This window comes from Pseudophryne corroboree, chromosome 4 (genome assembly GCF_028390025.1).
Source record: "Pseudophryne corroboree isolate aPseCor3 chromosome 4, aPseCor3.hap2, whole genome shotgun sequence".
Taxonomy (NCBI): Eukaryota; Metazoa; Chordata; class Amphibia; order Anura; family Myobatrachidae; genus Pseudophryne; species Pseudophryne corroboree.
Window position 1 is genome coordinate 478,464,842 of NC_086447.1, and position 22,738 is coordinate 478,487,579.

Here is a 22,738-nt window from a genome sequence, read left to right on the forward strand (position 1 = left end):
CAGTCATCCTGCTGCAAAGCGGATAACTGAGGCCTCGGCAGCCTGGGCGGTGAGAAACGTGGTTCCGGTATCCATCGTTACTTCAGAGCCAACTATAGACTTGATTGAGGTACTGTGTCCCCGGTACCAAATACCATCTAGGTTCCATTTCTCTAGGCAGGCGATACCGAAAATGTACACAGACCTCAGAAAAAGACTCACCAGTGTCCTAAAAAATGCAGTTGTACCCAATGTCCACTTAACCACGGACATGTGGACAAGTGGAGCAGGGCAGACTCAGGACTATATGACTGTGACAGCCCACTGGGTAGATGTATTGCCTCCCGCTGCAAGAACAGCAGCGGCGGCACCAGTAGCAGCATCTCGCAAACGCCAAATCGTTCCTAGGCAGGCTACGCTTTGTATCACCGCTTTCCAGAATACGCACACAGCTGAAAACCTCTTACGGCAACTGAGGAAGATCATCGCAGAATGGCTTACCCCAATTGGACTCTCCTGGGGATTTGTGACATCGGACAATGCCAGCAATATTGTGCGTGCATTACATCTGGGCACATTCCAGCACGTCCCATGTTTTGCACATACCTTGAATTTGGTGGTGCAGAATTATTTAAAAAACGACAGGGGCGTGCAAGAGATGCTGTCGGTGGCCCAAAGAATTGCGGGCCACTTTCGGCGTTCAGGCACCGCGTACAGAAGACTGGAGCACCACCAAACACACCTGAACCTGCCCTGCCATCATCTGAAGCAGGAGGTGGTAACGAGGTGGAATTCAACTCTCTATATGCTTCAGAGGATGGAGGAGCAGCAAAAGGCCATTCAAGCCTATACATCTGGCCACGATATAGGCAAAGGAGGTGGAATGCACCTGTCTCAAGCGCAGTGGAGAATGATTTCAACGTTGTGCAAGGTTCTGCAACCCTTTGAACTTGCCACACGTGAAGTCAGTTCAGACACTGCCAGCCTGAGTCAGGTCATTCCCCTCATCAGGCTTTTGCAGAAGAAGCTGGAGACATTGAAGGAGGAGCTAAAACAGAGCGATTCCGCTAGGCATGTGGGACTTGTGGATGGAGCCCTTCATTCGCTTAACCAGGATTCACGGGTGGTCAATCTGTTGAAATCAGAGCACTACATTTTGGCCACCGTGCTCGATCCTAGATTTAAAACCTACGTTGTATCTCTTTCCGGCAGACACAAGTCTGCAGGGGTTCAAAGACCTGCTGGTGAGAAAATTGTCAAGTCAAGCGGAACGTGACCCGTCAATAGCTCTTCCTTCACATTCTCCCGCAACTGGGGGTGCGAGGAAAAGGCTAAGAATTCCGAGCCCACCCGCTGGCGGTGATGCAGGGCAGTCTGGAGCGAGTGCTGACATCTGGTCCGGACTGAAGGACCTGCCAACGATTACTGACATGTCGTCTACTGTCACTGCATATGATTCTCTCACCATTGAAAGAATGGTGGAGGATTATATGAGTGACCGCATCCAAGTAGGCACGTCAGACAGTCCGTACGTATACTGGCAGGAAAAAGAGGCAATTTGGAGGCCCTTGCAGAAACTGGCTGTATTCTACCTAAGTTGCCCTCCCTCCAGTGTGTACTCCGAAAGAGTGTTTAGTGCAGCCGCTCACCTTGTCAGCAATCGGCGTACGAGGTCACTTCCAGAAAATGTGGAGAAGATCATGTTCATTAAAATGAATTATAATCAATTCCTCCGTGGAGACATTCACCAGCAGAAATTGCCTCCAGAAAGTACACGGGGACCTGAGATGGTGGATTCCAGTGGGGACGAATTAATAATCTGTGAGGAGGGGGATGTACACAGTGAAAGGGGTGATGAATCGGATGATGAGGAGGAGGTGGACATCTTGCCTCTGTAGAGCCAGTTTGTGCAAGGAGAGATTGATTGCTTCTTTTTTGGTGGGGGCCCAAACCAACCAGTCATTTCAGTCACAGTCGTGTGGCAGACCCTGTCACTGAAATGATGGGTTCGTTAAAGTGTGCATGTCCTGTTTATACAACATAAGGGTGGGTGGGAGGGCCCAAGGACAATTCCATCTTGCACCTCTTTTTTCTTTCATTTTTCTTTGCATCATGTGCTGTTTGGGGAGTATTTTTTTGAAGGGCCATCCTGCGTGACACTGCAGTGCCACTCCTAGAAGGGCCAGATGTTTGTGTCGGCCACTTGGGTCGCTTATCTTAGTCACACAGCTACCTCATTGCGCCTCTTTTTTTCTTTGCATCATGTGCTGTTTGGGGAGTATTTTTTTGAAGGGCCATCCTGCGTGACACTGCAGTGCCACTCCTAGATGGGCCAGGTGTTTGTGTCGGCCACTTGTGTCGCTTAGCTTAGTCACACAGCGACCTTGGTGCGCCTCTTTTTTTCTTTGCATCATGTGCTGTTTGGGGACAATTTTTTTGAAGGGCCATCCTGTCTGACACTGCAGTGCCACTCCTAGATGGGCCAGGTGTTTGTGTCGGCCACTTGGGTCGCTTAGCTTAGCCATCCAGCGACCTCGGTGCAAATTTTAGGACTAAAAATAATATTGTGAGATGCGAGGTGTTCAGAATAGACTGAAAATGAGTGGAAATTATGGTTATTGAGGTTAATAATACTATGGGATCAAAATGACCCCCAAATTCTATGATTTAAGCTGTTTTTTAGGGTTTTTTGAAAAAAAAACACCCGAATCCAAAACACACCCGAATCCGACAAAAAAATTTCAGTGAGGTTTTGCCAAAACGCGTCCGAACCCAAAACACGGCCGCGGAACCGAACCCAAAACCAAAACCCGAAAAATTTCCGGTGCACATCACTAATGTATGGACAAATAACTGCCTAAATCCCTAGCAGGTATTAGTGCAGAGAGAATAGTTGTAACACATAACAATAATTTGTGCAAGGTTTGAAACAAAAAGTAACAAGTCCCAGCCCTGCTTATCGGTGTCTCCTTGCAACAAGCAGTTCCCCAGCAGAGGTAGTCTGAACAGGCAGTCAAACTTTAAAAAGTGTTGGGAGTAGGGCTAAAAATGGCAACAAAATCGGGTCTAACGGTGGGCAAAGCTAAAAATGGCCTAAAAATGAGTCCAGAAAGTGAGCGGAGCCTAAAAATCATGCCAAAATCACCCAGTCCTAAGACCTCCTTGTTTGGGGTGGGGCTAATACAGCAACTGGAAGTGCCAGCCCTTAAAACTGCTTTGGATCAGATAGCTCTGTCACATTTATTAGCCAGTGACTGTATGGAAGGCTGCAGAAATATGACTAACCGAGTGCATCCTAAAATAAGTGCTAACAGACAGACATCTTACTTACTTCCATCTTTCCTGCTCCCCAGAATATTGGTAAAAAATGAGGGAGCAGTTAGAGTAAGCTAGTAAAAAGAGACTGACCTGTCCGCGACCCCATTAGTACGCCTAAATGCCAGGTATATCAGGTAAAATAAGATTTTACTTACTGGTAAATCTATTTCTCGTAGTCCGTAGTGGATGCTGGGGACTCCGTAAGGACCATGGGAATAGACTGGCTCCGCAGGAGACATGGGCACTTTAAGAAATAATTTAGATTCTGGTGTGCTCTGGCTCCTCCCTCTATGTCCCTCCTCCAGACCTCAGTTAGAGAAACTGTGCCCGGAAGAGCTGACAATACAAGGAAAGGATTTTGGAAATCCAGGGCGACTCATACCAGCCACACCAATCACACAGTATAACTTGTGATAAACTTACCCAGTCAACAGTATGAACAACAACAGAGCATCAGTTCAACCCTGATGCAACAATAACATAGCCCTTATTGCAGCAATAACTATATACAAGTATTGCAGAAAAAGTCCGCACTTGGGACGGGCGCCCAGCATCCACTACGGACTATGAGAAATAGATTTACCGGTAAGTAAAATCTTATATTCTCTAACGGCCTAGTGGATGCTGGGGACTCCGTAAGGACCATGGGGATTATACCAAAGCTCCCAAACGGGCGGGAGAGTGCGGATGACTCTGCAGCACCAATTGAGCAAACAATCAAACTTGTAGAACTTTGCAAAAGTGTTTGAACCTGACCAAGTAGCAGCTCGGCATAGTTGTAATGCAGAGACCCCTCGGGCAGCCGCCCAAGAAGAGCCCAACTTCCTAGTGGAATGGGTTTTAACTGATTTTGGCAGCGGCAATCCAGCAGCAGAATGAGCCTGCTGAATCGTGTTACAGATCCAGCGAGCAATAGTTTGCTTTGAAGCAGGAGCACCCAGCTTGTTGGATGCATACAGGATAAGCAGTGACTCCGTTTTCCTGACTCTAGCCGTTCTGGCTACATAAACCTTCAAAGCCCTGACCACATCCAGTAACTCGGAATCCTCCAAGTCACGAGTAGCCACTGGAACCACAATAGGTTGGTTCATATGAGAGATGACACAACTTTTGACAGAAATTGTGGACGGGTCCGCAATTCTGCTCTATCCATATGGAAAACCAGATAGGGGCTTTTATGTGACAAAGCCGCTAAATCTGACACACGCCTAGCCGAAGCCAAGGCTAATAGCATGACCACTTTCCACGTGAGATATTTTAACTCCACCGTTTTAAGTGGTTCAAACCAGTGTGATTTCAGGAAACTTAACACCACGTTAAGATCCTAAGGTGCGACTGGAGGCACAAAAGGAGGCTGAATATGCAGCACTCCCTTACAAATGTCTGAACTTCTGGTAGAGAAGCCAACTCTTTTCGAAAGAAAATGGATAGGGACGAAATCTGGACCTTAATGGAACCCAATTTTAGGCCCAAATTCACTCCTGACTGTAGGAAGTGAAGGAAACGGCCCAGCTGGAATTCATCTGTAGGAGCATTCCTGGCCTCACACCAAGAAACATATTTTCGCCATATACGGTGATGATGTTTAGCTGTCACGTCCTTCCTAGCCTTTATCCGCATAGGAATGACCTCGTCCGGAATGCCCTTTTCTGCTAGGATCCGGCGTTCAACCTCCATGCCGTCAAACGCAGCCGCGGTAAGTCTTGGAACAGACAGGGCCCCTGTTGCAACAGGTCCTGTCTTAGAGGAAGAGGCCACGGGTCCTCTGTGAGCATTTCTTGCAGATCTGGATACCAGGTCCTTCGTGGCCAATCTGGAACAATGAGGATTGTTCTCACTCCTCTTTTTCTTATTATCCTCAGCACCTTGGGTATGAGAGGAAGAGGAGGAAATAAACAGACCGACTGGAACACCCACGGTGTCACCAGTGCGTCCACAGCTATCGCCTGAGGGTCTCATGACCTGGCGCAATACCTCTGTAGCTTTTTGTTGAGGCGGGATGCCATCATATCCACCTGTGGCAGTTCCCACCGACTTGCAATCTGCGTGAAGACTTCTTGATGAAGTCCCCACTCTCCCGGGTGGAGGTCGTGCCTGCTGAGGAAGTCTGCTTCCCAGTTGTCCACTCCCGGGATGAACACTGCTGACAGTGCGCTTACGTGATTCTCCGCCCAGCGAAGAATTCTGGTGGCTTCTGACTGAATCAGAACCGGTTGGTCGCGAAGCAGGGTCTCCGCTTGACGTAGGGCGTTGTATACGGCCCTTAGTTCCAGGATGTTGATGTGAAGGCAAGTCTCCTGGCTTACCCACAGAGCTTGGAACTTTTTTCCCTGTGTGACTGCTCCCCACCCTCGGAGGCTTGCATCCGTGGTCACCAGGATCCAGTCCTGAATGCCGAATCTGCGGCCCTCGAGAAGATGAGCACTCTGCAGCCACCACAGAAGAGACACCCTGGCCCTGGGGGATAGGGTGATTAACCGATGCATCTGAAGATGTGATCCGGACCACTTGTCCAGTAAGTCCCATTGAAAGGTCCTCGCATGGAACCGTGCCAAAGGGAATGGCCTCGTATGATGTCACCCTCCTTCCCAGGACTCGAGTGCAGTGATGCACTGACACCTGTTTTGGTTTTAATAGGTTCCTGACCAGTGTCATGAGCTCCTGAGCTCTCTCTATCGGGAGATAAACCCTTTTGTCTAGAATCATGCCTAGGAAAGGCAGATGAGCCGTAGGAACCAACTGCGACTTTGGAATATTTAGAATCCAGCAGTGTTGCCGTTACACTTCCAGAGAAAGTGATGCGCTGTTCAGCAACTGCTCTCTTGATCTCGCTTTTATGAGGAGATTGTCCCAGTACGGGATAATTGTGACACCTTGCTTCCGCAGGAGCACCATCATTTCCGCCATTACCTTGGTGAATATTCTCGGGGCCGTGGAGAGACCAAACGGCAATGTCTGAAATTGGTAATGACAATCCTGTAACGCAAATATGAGGTACGCCTGATGAGGTGGATAAACGGGGACATGAAGGTATGCATCCTTTATGTCCAGAGACACCATAAAATCTCCCCCTTTCAGGCTTGCTATGACCGCTCTTAGCGATTCCATCTTGAACTTGAACCCTTTCAGGTATATGTTCAGGGATTTTAAATTCAATATGGGTCCGACCGAACTGTCCGGTTTCGGGACTACAACATGGTCGAATAATAACCCCCTCCTTGTTGAAGGAGGGGAACCTTGACCACCACCTGTTGAAGATACAATTTGTGAATTGCAGTTAACACTATTTCCCTCTCGTGGGGGGAAGCCGGCAGGGCCGTCGGTGAGGGGGCATCTCCTCAAAGTCCAGCTTGTATCCCTGAGACACAATATTTATTGCCCAGGGATCCAACAGGGAGTGAACCCACTTGTGGCTGAAATTACGAAGACGTGCCCCCACCGGGCCTAGCTCCGCCGGTGGAGCCCCAGCGACATGCGGTGGATTTTGTAGAGGCCGGGGAGGACTTCTGTTTCTGGGAACTAGCTGTGTTGTGCAGCTTCTTTCCTCTGCCCCTGCCTCTGGCAAGAAAGGACGTACCTCGGACTTTCTTGTTTCTTTGTGATCGAAAGGCTGCATTTGATAATGTCGTACTTTCCTAGGCTGTGCTGGAATATAAGGCAAAAGATCAGAATAACCAGCCATAGCTGTGGAGATCAGGTCCGAGATCCCTTCTCCACACAATCCTCAGCCTTCCATATGCCTCTTAAGTCGGCATCACCTGTCCATTGCATATCTACAGGACATGTGAAGCAGAAATCGACATAGCGTTGACTCCAGAACCCAGTAGACTAATGTCTTTTTGGGCATGTTTTATATATATATCTTAAGACAGCATCTTTAATATATATATCTATATATATACATACATACTAGGGTCTCAATCTCTGCTGATAAGATACCTGCCCACGCTGTTACAGCGCTATAAACCCATGCCGACACAATCGCCGGTCTGAGTAGTGTACCATAATGTGCACGCTATCTGCAGGATCCCTGAGGATAGCTGTTAAGTCAGGGCTACCTTTTGGGCAAACGTGACTGTATCCGGACTCCAGGTCGACAACAAAAAGGTCGACACACCTTAGGTCGACGCCAATTTGTCGACACGCCTTAGGTCGTCATGGACAAAAGGTCGACATGGACAAAAGGTCGAAAGGAACAAGGTCGACAAGGAAAAAGGTCGACATTAGTTTTTCACAATTTTTTTCTTTTTTGGAACTTTTTCATACTTAATGATCCATGTGGACTACGATTGGAACGGTAATCTGTGCCGAGCGAAGCGGAGCGGAGCGAAGGCACCATGCCCGAAGCATGGCGAGCGAAGCGAGCCAAGCGAGGGGACGCGGTGCACTAATTGGGGTTCCCGGTCACTCTACGAAGAAAACGACACCCAAAAAAACATGAAAAACTCATGTCGACCTTTTTCCATGTCGACCTTGTTCCTGTCGACCTTTTGTCCATGTCGACCTAAGGTGTGTCGACCAATTGGCGTCGACCTAAGGTGTGTCGACCAATTGGTGTCGACCTAAGGTGTGTCGACCTTTTTGTTGTCGACCTGGAGTCCCAGACCCAACGTGACACCCTAGGGGAAGATTCCCATCGTATCCTGGCCCTAGTAGGGGTAGGATACTCCCTGAGAATTCTTTGTGGGAAACTGCAGTCTCTTGTCTGGAGATTCCCGCTCTTTTTCATCATGAGAGGAGGGAAATTTACCTCAGCTTTCTTCCCCTTAAACATGTGTACCCTTGTGTCAGGGACAGATGAGTCATCAGTGATATGCAAAACATTTTTTATTACAATAATCATATATTGAATACTTTCCTGCCATTTTGGCTGTAACTTTGCATTATCGTAGTCGACACTGGAGTCAGACTCCGTGTCGATATCAGTTTCTATTATTTTGGATAGTGAGCATTGAGAGACTCTGACGGTCTCTGCGACATAGGGACAGACACGGGTAGATTCCATGTCTGTTCTCTAATCTATTGTGCAATAAATTCACCTTAGCATTTAATTACACATATCCAAACAGGTGTCGGCGTTGTCGACGGAGACACCCCTCACACACATATTTGCTCCATCTCCTCCTTAGGGGAGCCTTTTACCTCAGACATGTCGACACACACGTACCGACACACCACACACTCAGGGAATGTTCATCTGAAGACAATTCCCCCACAAGGCCCTTTCGAGAGACAGAGAGAGAGTATGCCAGCACACACCCCAGCGCTATATGACCCAGGAATAACACAGTAACTTAATGTTAACCCAGTAGCTGCTGTTTAGAATGATTTTTGCGCCTAATTATGTGCCCCCCCCTCTCTTTTTACCCTCTTCTACCGTGTATCTGCAGGGGAGAGGCTGGGGAGCATCCTCTCAGCGGTGCTGTGGAGAAAAACATGGCGCTGGTGAGTGCTGAGGAAGAAGCCCCGCCCCCTCGACGGCAGGCTTCTGTCCTGCTTAAATATACATTTTCTTGGCGGGGGCTCATACATATATACAGTGCCCAACTGCATATATGCTAAACTTTTGCCAAAGAGGTCCCAATTGCTGCCCAGGGCGCCCCCCCCATGCGCCCTGCACCCTTACAGTGACCAGAGTATGTGAGGTGTGTGTGGGAGCAATGGCGCACAGCTGCAGTGCTGTGCGCTACCTCAGTGAAGACTGGAGTCTTCTGCCACCGATTTCGAAGTCTTCTTGCTTCTTATGCTCACCCGGCTTCTGTCTTCCGGCTCTGCGAGGGGGACGGCGGCGCGGCTCTGGGATCGGACGACGAGGGTGAGATCCTGTGTACGATCCCTCTGGAGCTAATGGTGTCCAGTATCCTAAGAAGTAGGACCTATCTTCAGAGAGTAGGGCTGCTTCTCTCCCCTCTGTCCCACGATGCAGGGAGTCTGTTGCCCGCAGAGCTCCCTGAAAATAAAAAACCTAACAAAATACTTTCTTACAGCAAGCTCAGGAGAGCTCACTAAGTAGCACCCAGCTCGTCCGGGCACAGATTCAAACTGAGGTCTGGAGGAGGGACATAGAGGGAGGAGCCAGAGCACACCAGAATCTAAATTCTTTCTTAAAGTGCCCATATCTCCTGCGGAGCCCGTCTATTCCCATGGTCCTTATGGAGTCCCCAGCATCCACTAGGGCGTTAGAGAAATGGGGAATATTTGCACATAGTACCTTACCTTCCCTCACAGATGCCTCCTTGGACTAGCCAGTGTACAGAGCCCCAGTGACTGAGCACATTTTGGTTACTAACTGCAGAAGTGTTGGAGAGTGGGGGTACAGGACTCTAACTGACTACCCCCACTTAGTTAATGCTTGACATCTGTTGCCAGTGACCAAGCACCCAATGAAGAAAATGAAAAAATTTATATAAAAATAAAACCTAACTAAGCTGTTACAGCGTGCCTTTCTCCTTAAGCACTAAAACAAACAAGACTGAGGAAGGTAGGAGGGGTTATGAAGGGGAGGGAGTCAGTTGATTGTTTAGTGCCAGACTTCGATAGGTCAGATACTGTAATGGCGTCCTCCAGATAGAGGAATCAGAACTTATGACATTCCAGAAACAGACTAATAACAAAGTATGAAGGCACATTAGTGCGAGATCAGACAATTTAATCTGAGGGACAGTTGACTTCTGTTGCAGCCACTATTGCGAATTTAGTAATGCTGCAACCAATGAATGCACCATTAAGTAGACATCTGCCGCACCATCGGACTTATGAGCAACCCTATGGTTGCCCAGTATGTTCGACAGTATTTGCTTGCCACTATCAAAGGTACTACCTGATACTGGTACGCCCCCCGACTCTAACCAACTCCTTGTTACTGCCCAGGAACACCTCTCGGAACTGCATGCCTCCATGCAGTTCTTATCTGCATCCGCTGGCAGTGACCATCGGGATGCATGCACATTAGCAAAAATATCGGGCACTTGCACCTAATGCTTTACTTGAATCCACCTCTGAATCAGGCCCAGTATTCTGAGGCGGGAGAGACTGAGCTACATACAGTACGACATTTACATCATACTCAAAATAAGATATTAATTTTAATATGCTATCAAAACAGAAACAGAGTGTCTCCCCCAAAAAGCAATATAAAATAAATGGGTTCAATGGGAAAATATGTGATCCTGATATCTATCAATGGGTCAGGTCAATAAGTTACAACATATCTGTAGTCATTAAGATTTTAATGCCAACATTTTAGTTTTATTAATTAGAAGCAAGCTGAACAATAGAGCCCTTGTTTATTTTTTGGTCCAAGCCATTTCTCTAACTCAGTTATAGGGGATTTATTTCCGAAGCCATGGGATTTCTAGCTCGACAAACCTGTTTGTGTTTATGCCCTACATTTAAAAGGGCAAGGTTTTTACTAGCAAGACAAGGTAAAAGCACTAAATGTAGGGCATAGATACAAACAGAAACCCCACATAAGCCCCATACAACTTTCCAAGTCCATTACTAAGGTTTACAAGTGGGTATTCCCTAATTCCAGCCAATTTTCTGCCAATACTGATTTCATGGCTCCTGCTTAGCTGTATTAGTATAACCTTGGTTCTGTTCTATGAAGACCCCCCCCCCCCCCCCCCAAAAAAAAAAAGGACCTCTACAGACAAGGTGCAACTAAGACAAATGTGCTATCATCACCAGAAACCAATGAGATTTAAAGACACTGAAAAGTGCTTCAAGGCGCATGTCTCTTGGGGAAGGGGCAAACACACATTTATACACCACTGCAAGAAAACGGATTTGGACACATATCATCATTATACCACATTCATGCACGTAACTTGAGAGCTCAGTGTTGTTCAGTTACAATACCCTTTAGTAAATAACACATTTCAATATACTACCATACCCGGGATTCAAACCTATAACCTGCTGAATTCTAATCAAACACCCTAGTCATTGAGCTATGTGATCATGCAGAAAAACTATGAATGCTATATGAAGTTACTGGTACTCTGTAAAAAAATAATCAGCATTGCAACTGAGCAAATCTATGTTGTGTGCAGCCACAATCCAATCTCTTGCAGCCACACACTACATAGATCTCCTCAGCCACAATGCAGCTCATTTTTTCACAAAGTACAAGGTAAGCTTCAGATAGTTCTCTAGCTTAGAATTATCAACCTTTCTATGCAAGGGGAGATAGCTCAATGAATAGATTTTCTGACTGCAATGCCACAGGCAATGGGTTCAAATCCCGGGTATGTCAGCATCTTGAAATATAATAAAGGACAGTGTGACTGAGTAACAAAGAAATCTCAAAATGAGTTCATGAATGTTGTGTAGGTATTAGCGATAGAAGGGGTGAGGGTAGGAGACAGCGGTGGTCAGGAGTTGCTGGGCTTCAAAAAAGGGGGGAAGCTGCAAGTGAAAGTAATTAAAACAGATAATTGATAAATGTCACCAACAGCGCCTCTCCTACCCTGCAGCGCACTGTGCGGTTCCCCCTCCGCACACACCTAGTTACGGCCCTGTGAAGAAGACCACCAAAATGTACATTTTTTTATATATATACATATATATAATAGTGCTGCTACGCTTGTGTCAAGAACCCTGTCCACTCCCTCCCCTATGATCACCCAACACAGTTGGCACACACACTCCGACACAGGAAGCAGACACCAAATGGGTCGTCAAATCTGTACATAATAATTATGTGCAAAGCCTGTTGCCCAGTTTGACCCACAAATAGAAATTTGGTGAACAACTCATTTACAAAAGATAGGCATTGCTAAAGATGGGGGCACTTCAACCTCCCTGCACCCATTGCACCCATTACATGCTTATGCATCACAGCAAATGAACCATTTTCGATTATACCAGATTTACTTACACCAGTGTCCTCAATATATGGGATGCGGTTTAGTTTTCTGTAATGAAATGGGGAGAATTGCTGAATCCCATTTTTTTTTATTTCTTTTTTTTTTTTTTAAGCAGTTTTAGTGGAAAGTCTGGGTACACTGAACAAAGCAATTTACTTTCTTGATTCATATATAAAAGTTCCACTTGTGAGATTTATTTGTCCGTTAAAGCCAGTGAAGCATTGGTACAGTTTATATTTTGAGAGTATATAAAACATTTCATGGGATAGCCGTTATCCAGCTGCTCCGATTTATGACAAGCAAACACCTCTTCCATCATTTATCTATTACAGTATGCAAGCCATTTACTTTTTAAAATACACACATCACTAGTTCTAGCTAAAGAGAATGCAAATACGATCTTTTTACATCAAATGTACTATTTTCTAAGGACTGTATCTTATTACTACAGAATTTTATTTGGCCGTTGGGGCAGCAGGTGGCCGCCCATAAACTATAGCAAAAAGCAATACAAAGCACAGTTATACTTTCCATTTATATAGCATTGTTACTGTGAGCTTATGAAGAAAAGCACCTGTACTTTTTCCCTCTGCTTAAGGCTTTACTTCCTTTTGCCTCAGACTGCCCTCTATCCCCTAAGTGCACAGATTTATGGTGGTCTGGATCAGTGACATGCGGCTGAGGTGAGGAAGAGCCTTTCCTTCATACTCCAGTATAAGAAAGAGTTTTGACTATATAACGTATATGAAAAATACAAAGACTATATTAGAAATATCTTATTTGTATTATTCTAATCAGGTTTATAGTTAAAACTCTGGAGTAAAAAGTCTATGACAGGTGAGGCTGTGCCTCCCTGCCTACCTTTCTGCACATCTCTGATCAAAACTCTCCAAATTTCCAGCAGTACATACTGCTGCATCTGTGTAAAATGCACATATGTATATACTGCTGCACCCGTGTATAATGCCCACATGCACCCTTTTGCTCATACATTGTGTGTAAATCTGGCTCTGGTACTAGCCAGTGTCTCCAGAGCCATTTACCTCACGTCCCTGGTCTGGATTATACATGCCTACTCTGCCAGAATGTCCAATAGACTGTCAACTTTTGGGAAGTCCAACCAGAATGCAGGGACAGTAAGGGCACCTCACAGATGCTACTTTTCTAACTGGTGTGGCAGGAACTGGATGACATGATTTGAGTCATAAGTCACAGTCTCTGCAGAGATGGGATGCTATTTGCATCACTGCACCGTGCATATGGGGCCTGATGATGTTTATAATGTTATCATGGTCCTATAGTCCCTGCATACTTACACAAATTGCTTCAACACCCCCCAGCTTTTGCCCCTTGGACCTCTTCTACCGGGCTTCCACCAAAGAGCAAAATTGGTCTCACCAAGGAGATGTGGCTCAATATCATCTGCGGTGCTCATGTGAGAATATGATACATATACTGGAATATGCCAAAACAGATACAGCAATCTTTTTGGCAACAGTTGCATGAGTAAATTAATACATTAATGATGTTTCAAGATGTAAATCCTGTTTAATTAGTTATGCTCTACACAGATGTGTACTCATTCATCAAGCATTGTTGCGCCTTATAGCACAAGAAGCTTGTTCCGACTAAGGGCCTAATTCAGAGTTGATTGCAGCAGCAAATTTGTTAGCAGTTGGGCAAAACCATGTGCACTGCAGGGGGGGCAGATATAACATGTGCAGAGAGAGTTAGATTTGGGTGGGGTGTGTTCAATCTGAAATCGAAATTGCAGTGCAAAAATAAAGCAGCCAGTATTTACCCTGCACAGAAACAAAATAACCCACCCAAATCTAACTCTCTGCAAATGTTATATCTGCCACACCTGCAGTGCACATGGTTTTGCCCAACTGCTAACAAATTTGCTGCTGCGATCAACTCTGAATTACCCCCTAAGTCTCTAGTAGTGTATAAACAGTGACAAACAGAGCTATATCGTGTGATCTGAGCATCAGTGTATGCGGACACATCTTTAGGTAGCAATTACTAGCTTTCCAACAACGCATCAATGTTTTTATGGATATTGATATATGCCTACGATAGTTATATGTTGTAATAAAGACCACTTACTCATTACTGTCTACTTGTCACTTATTTGTACACATATGCTATATAGAATATAAACAATACCAACCTTCCAGATACAAGTAAGGAAAGTTTATCGATGGGTGTTTTTCCTTGAATTGCGTAACAATGCTCCCTTTCCAGTGTTACCACCTCTGCATTACAATGTGAAATTATCTTTCGAAACACAGTTAGTGAGATCCCCAGTGGCTGAAAGACTGCATTATACACCTCCTGGAATTCTTTGTCGAAGGTGACACTTCTTAGCTGATAGGCGAGGTGAATTATCTGTACAATACATATCACAAGAAGGATGAAGTTCCAGGAGAACACATCAGCAGCACAGACATCCATCCAGGCCCATATGCACGTACAGAGAAAACTCAAAGCAAAGAAGATGTATACATATAGAAGCCCAAAAAACCCACTTCCTCCCATACAGCCCAATACAAACAGAACACTGGCCAGGTGGTAAATAGATCCTTCGGCCTCTTGCCTCCAGTTGATGCACACAGGATGTCCCGTCACAAGGCTCTCCCAAAAACTCTCATTATCGCCCATGGCTGCAGTTCTCGAGATGACTTTCACATGAGCACTGCAATGTTCCGAACTCATATCAATTACTTATGATGTTATCCCATATCTTCTTTAGCTTCTAGATCTGTTTCTATTTCATACCCACTCCAACAAATTCCTGATGGTCATGACAGCTCAGCATAATGCTTCCATACATGTTAGACAATGTGCTGTCATTAGAAATGGAATGAGTTTGGCAATATAGCAGTCCTCCATTGTAGCATTCTCATCCTCAGTTGTGCTAATATTGGAAAAGATCCATAATATCCAATGTGGAAAGCAATGATAGGCTAAAAAGAAAATAAGCAGTTAATTTCATATACGTGTACAATTTCACTTTCAGATAAGTATGAAAAGAAACATTCCCTTTGTTTTACCACATATATTTGCCCTACAGTATTGCACAATGAGAAAGAAAAGTACCATGGGGATAATTCCAAGTTGATCGCAGCAGGATTTTTGATAGCAACTGGGCAAAACCATGTGCACTGCAGGGGAGGCAGATATAACATGTGCAGAAAGAGTTAGATTTGGGTGGGTTATATTGTTTCTGTGCAGGGTAAATACTGGCTGCTTTATTTTTACACTGCAAATTAGATTGCAGATTGAACACACCACACCCAAATCTAACTCTTTCTGCACGTTATATCTGCCTCCCCTGCAGTGCACAAGGTTTTGCCCAGTTGCTATCAAAAATCCTGCTGCGATCAATTTGAAATTACCCCCCATGTTAATATAGTCAACATATAAATTTAACATGCTGCAAAGTGATAAATTTATGCAGAGGATCATAATTGAACAATCTGTATTGCCGGTAATACATTCTCTGTTTACGTCTTCCATTTTATCCATCTTTATTTTTTATTTTTTTTAATATTGTGTTATTTTGTTTCTAGGTTATATTTTTTGTTCATTTTTTTTATTAGTGTCTTGTTTTGATAATGGCTGCCACTATTAGGAGAGGCTAAAGGGTAGTGTTCTGTTGGTATGTTGCCACTGGTATTTTTCAGGACAAATTATGTTTGACAAAGATCTGGACAAGCAAGAGGATGCCATTTCAGGTGATGAGTTGGAGGCAGGGTAGACAGAGCCTGTAAGCCCAACTGGAGGCCTGAAAAACACCATAATGCCCCAAAGTCAAACCAGGTGGACTGAGGTTATCGATACGTTTCTGAATTAGTACAGTGACCAACATGTATCAGTAGTGAAACGGGAGAACTGTACAATATTATATGAAGCATGTAGGTGCTCCTCAAAAATGTAGTGCTGGTAACCCTAATCTACTCTATACTGCCAACATTTTCTGTATGCCAAGTGTATATGCCAACTGTATGCCAAGATCTAAATACTCTTATCAGTGACCATTTCAGTAATAACAGAGCAAGTGCTGATCAGTAAATGGGAGCAAGGGAAGAGATTTGAGGAAGATCGAGCAAGCCTTGGAGAGATAAAGTGGCCTCTGAATGGCTAGGTTCAGCGTTAAATACAGAAGGCGGAAAAATGCTGAGATGTGACGTTTTCCCAGCATAAAGCATAGGTGAATTTTTTTTATTTTTTTTTATCAGGAAAAAAAACAGAGTTAATGAGAATTCAATGATTTAAGGGTATATGAAAGTTAAGAGGAAAAAATTGTTACTATATTACACTCTGCCTATCAGGACCGCTGCAGAATTTTCTACATAAATGAGGTGTGACCATTGGATGGGATTAGTGCACCAAAGGAAACAGGCCTATGGGATCCATCAATGCAAATCCAGCCCTTGTATTACCCAGATCCTAATATACAATAGTGTTGGTAAATGATTTTTAACTAATGACTGCCTTTAAATATATTTGTACCCTCCTGCTGTGCTTGTTTCACAACTGATTGACGTAATGCAGTATGAGACCTGCACTAATATATTGGTGCAAGCAGTCTGTATATAGAAATGCACTTAAAGTTGAGCCCATTTGTCCTTGTTTTTGATGCCAGTATGTGTAAACTTTGCTGCCATAGCACAGGCACAGGCTCCAGGAACAGGTATATAGGAAGATCATTTTTTAACCACTTAACTGGCATGGTCAGATCACATGCGACCGTGCCACCCCACTGTGTCCTCCAGTTTTTGACAAGGAGATCAATTCTGCAGCTGTGCATAATATTATATTTAAAAAAAAAATACTTTTTAATCTATATTAAATAAAAAAACAAGTGAAAAAATGAAGCTAAGTATGGTTTTAAAGGGAAAAATAATCAAATATGTGGTTAAAAGTAACAACAATTAAAAACCAGTAGGGGTACAGATTGTTATTGTGATTACTCAGGGAGTGGTCTTTAATTCTGCACTGTGAACAAGCAGTAGCATTTTCAACTGAAAAATCTGAATAGGTTATTTCTCTGAACTGTCAAAAGAAGGTAATTTACATTAGTTATATGACAATTTCCCAAATGATGTTAAAAAGAAAATTGCAGTAGAAAGAGAAATGACTATCAGCCAGTTACAGAAGAAACTACTAGCATGAATAAAATATATTCTCATTACTGTATAATACATCCATACTGAAAATGTCCAAAGGAAGTGTATCATCTTTTTTAAATAAACTCTGCACATCCACCATTTGTAAATGTAGCAACTGGGATACAGATACATTATTATTACAGTCAATCTGGAGATAGCTCAGAACAGAAACCCTGTATAAGGCCGTTGCTGGGCTCTCTTGCGCCACCTGCCTGGAGTCGGCTTATGCACTGTGAAGTCCTGTTCATCAATTCAATGTGCTTGCTGAAAAAAGACATCATTGCAAATGCACTGCTTCCACCATACCCCACTGCTTGCTCAATACCCATGCTTAGAGAAAGAAGAGGAGGGAACTCAAAATATGCAACTGGGATGTAGTTGATTTGCCGGCGGTCGGGATCCCAGCGGTCAAGAAACAGATGCCGGAATCCTGACAGCCAGAATGCCGGCTAGGAGGGGCTATTCCCACTCATGGGTGTCCACGGCACCCATACAGTGGGAACAGAACCTGTGGCGCCCGCAAGGAACTCCGCTGCGCTCGCCCCCCGATGGCATTCTGGCAACTAGGATCCCGAAAACCGGCATTCCAGTCCCAACCCCACCCACTGACCTACCATGCTTACATTGTTCCGCCAGCCCCACTTGCACCAAAAGACATGCTATATAACGATTCTAGCCAATCTGCAACTGCAAGAGAATAATGTGTTCTAGTATAATGGTTCACAAGAAGCAGTTTCCTTTAGCCATTTCTAGAATCTGGTGACCAAATGAATAACAAAAATGGTTTGATGCTGCTCACTGATTCCCAGCCATCAGCGTTCTTACAACAAGCCAATAGGATTAGTGGGTGTAGTATGGTATGCCGGCGGCCGGGCTCCCGGCGACCAGCATACCGGCGACGGGAGCCCGACCACCGGCATATCGACAGTGAGGCGAGCGCAAAGGAGCCCCTTGCGGGCTCGCTGCGCTCGCCACGCTGCGGGCACGGTGGCGCGCTATGCGCGCCACGTTATTTATTCTCCCTCCAGGGGGGTCGTGGACCCCCACGAGGGAGAATAGCTGTCAGTATGCCGGGTGTCGGGATCCCGGCGCCGGTATACTGTGTGCCGGGATCCCGACATTCGGCATACTGAAGACCACCAGGATTAGTGGCAGCACAAAAGCTTGAAAGCTTTCAAAACAAAATGTTCTGGCAGCTGCACTGCAGAACCCCTGGTCTACAAAGCGAGCTACTGCACCAACAGAGACCTCATGCAGCTCCCAACACTCCTCATCACAACATACCACACAACACTAACGTTTGAAAAGTGTGTGTTGGTGTCTGTTTTTTCTTATTTCAAATTGCAATGCATGTTGAACGGTTTTAAATACAGAGTACATATATATATATATATATATATATATATACACACACATACACACACACGATATATATATATATATATATATATATATATACACACACACACACACACACACACACACACACACACACACACACGCGCGAGTGCCCTCATCACTCACTCCCTCATCAATAATTATACTTCTTCCCGATATGTTAGGAAGCTGAAGCTGGGTGCTCCTCGGGTAACGCCCAGAACAATGGATTAATATTTACTTACATTAAGACATCTCATATTTACATCTCTATAGATTTACCAAATTTTAAACACTCATTTATATTTAAAACCGTAAAAATCAGAAACTCCCGTGTGAAGAATGGGTAGAACAGCTGGTTCACTATAAATAGCATTTATACCTACTGTACATAAGTGCCAAGGAGAAGTCCAAAAACAAAAGTTCCCTATCTACCCCATTCTGACACCTACTTTAATAGAGGACACCTCTATCAAACTGCTCACTTACAATTAATTGTCTGGTGACAGGGTGTATTACGATATACCAGCGTTCGGGATCCTAACTGCCAGAATACCGGCAGTGGGGCGAGCGCAAAAGAGCCCCTTGTGGGCTCGCTGCGGACACAGAAACATTTATTCTGCTCTCCATGGGTGTCGGGGACACCCCAAGAGGGAGAATAGTTGTCAGTATCCCGGCTGTTGGTATCCCGGTGGCGGTATGCAGAGCGCCATGATCCAGAGTGCCTCCCCTGGTGACCAGTGTTATCACCAGACAATATCCCGTTTCTCCCCCGTCCGAAGGATCCCACTCTGACCAACCCCCCACCCTCAGCCCTTCCACGGCTTTCACAAGCGGAGGCTAACGGCTGCCCATTCGCAGTAAGAACTATAAGCAAAGAAGACTTTAGAATGCAAAGGACAGCTATCAGGAAAAAGACAACTAGAAAAAAGATATATAGGGGGTCATTCCGAGTTGATCGCTAGCTGCCGTTGTTCGCAGCGCAGCGATCAGGCTAAAAATCGGCATTTCTGCGCGTGCGTATGCAAAGCCCGTTGTGGTTGTGCACAGGTTCTAGCAAAGTTTTCAGTCGCACTGACAGCCGCAAGAAGATTGACAGAAAGGGGGCGTTTCTGGGTGTCAATTGACAGGGAGTGTCTGAAAAAACGCAGGCGTGTCTGAAAAAACGCAGGCGTGGCTGGGCGTTCGCTGGGCGGGTGCATGACATCAAATACGGACACGAATAGGCTGAAGTGATCACAAGCGCTGAGTAGGTTCAGAGCTACTCAGAAACTGCACAAACTGTTTTTGTAGAGCTCGGCTGCACATGCGTTCGCAGTTCTGCTAAGCTAAAATACACTCCCCAGTGGGCGGCGGCATAGCGTCTGCACGGCTGCTAAAACTAGCTAGCGAGCGATCAACTCGGAATGACCCCCATAATCACATATTGTCAAACTGTTGCTCCAAAAGAAGGGGGTAACTGATTTGCCCTAAATTACAATGTAAAAAAAACAAAACCATGAAGCGCTGTTTTTCAAAGATTTTTTTTACAAAACATTTATATACATATCAAAAACACACGGTCTTTGTAAAAAATAAATTGTTGTACAAACTACAATTTCAATAATACACTGTTCAAAATATAAAGGGAACACTTAAACAACACATCCTAGATCTGAATGAATGAAATATTTTTATTAAATACTTTGTTCTTTACATAGTTGAATGTGCTGACAACAAAATCACACAAAAATTATCAATGGAAATCAAATTTATTAACCCATGGAGGTCTGGATTTGGAGTCACACTCAAAATTAAAGTGGAAAAACACACTACAGGCTGATCCAACTTTGGTGTAACACACATACAGGCTGATCCAACTTTGGTGTAATGTCCTTAAAACAAGTCAAAACGAGGCTCAGTAGTGTGTGTGGCCTCCACGTGCCTGTATGACCTCTCTACAACGCCTGGGCATGCTCTTGATGAGGTGGCGGATGGCCTCCTGAGGGATCTCCTCCCAGACCTGGACTAAAGCATCCGCCAACTCCTGGACAGTCTGTGGTGCAATGTAGCGTTGGTGGATGGAGCGATACATGATGTCCCAGATGTGCTTAATTGGATTCAGGTCTGGGGAACGGGCGGGCCAGTCCATAGCATCAATGCCTTCGTCTTGCAGGAACTGCTGACACACTCCAGCCACATGAGGTCTAGCATTGTCTTGCATTAGGAGGAACCCAGGGACAACCGCACCAGCATATGGTCTCACAAAGGGTCTGAGGATCTCATCTCGGTACCTAACGGCAGTCAGGCTACCTCTGGTGAGCACATGGAGGGCTGTGCGGCCCCCCAAAGAAAAGCTACCCCACACCATTACTGACCCACTGCCAAACCGGTCGTGCTGGAGGATGTTGCAGGCAGCAGAACGTTCTCCTTGGCGTCTCCAGACTCTGTCACGTCTGTCACATGTGCTCAGTGAGAACCTGCTTTCATCTGTGAAGAGCACAGGGCGCCAGTGGCGAATTTGCCAATCTTGGTGTTCTCTGGCAAATGCCAAACGTCCTGCACGGTGTTGGGCTGTCGGGCCCTTAGACCACCCTCATGGAGTCTGTTTCTGATCGTTTGAGTAGACACATGCACATTTGTGGCCTGCTGGAGGTCATTTTGCAGGGCTCTGGCAGTGCTCCTCCTGTTCCTCCTTGCACAAAGGTGGAGGTAGCGGTCCTGCTGCTGGGTTGTTGCCCTCCTACGGCCTCCTCCATGTCTCCTGATGTACTGGCCTGTCTCCTGGTAGCGCCTCCATGCTCTGGACACTACGCTGACAGACACAGCAAACCTTCTTGCCACAGCTAGCATTGATGTGCCATCCTGGATGAGCTGCAATACCTGAGCCACTTGTGTGGGTTGTAGACTCCGTCTCATGCTACCACTAGAGTGAAAGCACCGCCAGCTTTCAAAAGTGACCAAAACATCAGCCAGAAAGCATAGGAGCTGAGAAGTGGTCTGTGGTCACCACCTGCAGAACAACTCCTTTATTGGGGGTGTCTTGCTAATTGCCTATAATTTCCACCTGTTGTCTATTCCATTTGCACAACAGCATGTGAAATTGATTGTCAATCAGTGTTGCTTCCTAAGTGGACAGTTTGATTTCACAGAAGTGTGATTGACTTGGAGTTACATTGTGTTGTTTAAGTGTTCCCTTTATTTTTTTGAGCAGTGTATATGTCATATATATTATAAAATAGGATTTTGAATACCTACCGGTAAATCCTTTTCTCGTAGTCCATAAGGGATACTGGTGAGCAGATTAGTACGATGGGGTACAGACAGGTCCAAAGGAGCCAGTGCACTTTAAATTTCTTCCACTGGGTGTGCTGGCTCCTCCCCTCTTATGCCTCCTCCTACAGCTCAGTTATAGGTAAAACAGTGCCCGAAGGAGAATGACATACTTGAGAGAAGGAACATAACAACAACAACAACAACAACAACAACAACAACAACAACAACAACAGGTGTAGTGAGATTTGAACACCAGCACACCAATACATAATGTTGCCAGCCTTTGCTGGCTAAGCTAACAGCAACAGCTGAACAGGAACACGTAACAGAGAACCTGCAGAAAGTCACCTCACAGAGGCCCTCATTCCGAGTTGATCGCTCGCTAGCTGCTTTTAGCAGCCGTGCAAACGTTATGCCGCTTCCCACTGGGAGTGTATCGTAGCTTAGCAGAAGTGCGAACGAAAGGATCGTAGCGCTGCTGCAAAAAAAGAGATTGTGCAGTTTCTGAGCAGCTCCAGACCTACTCCTAGCTTGCGATCACTTCAGACTATTTAGTTCCTGCTTTGACGTCACGAACACCCCCTGCGTTCGGCCAGCCACGCCTGCGTTTCCCCAAGCACACCTGCGTTTGTATCTGACACGCCTGCGTTTTTCCACACACTCCCCAAAAACGGTCAGTTACCTCCCAGAAACACCCACTTCCTGTCAATCACTCTGCGGCCTGCAGTGCGACTGAAAAGCGTTGCTAGACCTTGTGTGAAA

At 45.4% G+C, this 22,738-nt stretch overlaps 1 protein-coding gene across 1 annotated transcript in view; it reads right to left on the reverse strand.

Moving 5' to 3' along the window:
- POPDC3 (popeye domain containing 3) overlaps positions 1–22,738 on the reverse strand; it is a 146,889-nt gene that overhangs the window by 47,029 nt on the left and 77,122 nt on the right. The window contains exon 2 of the mRNA XM_063917050.1: positions 14,341–15,136. Coding sequence (XP_063773120.1) covers positions 14,341–14,885 — 545 coding nt within the window. The 5' untranslated portion in view covers positions 14,886–15,136. The remainder of the gene's footprint in view (positions 1–14,340; positions 15,137–22,738) is intronic.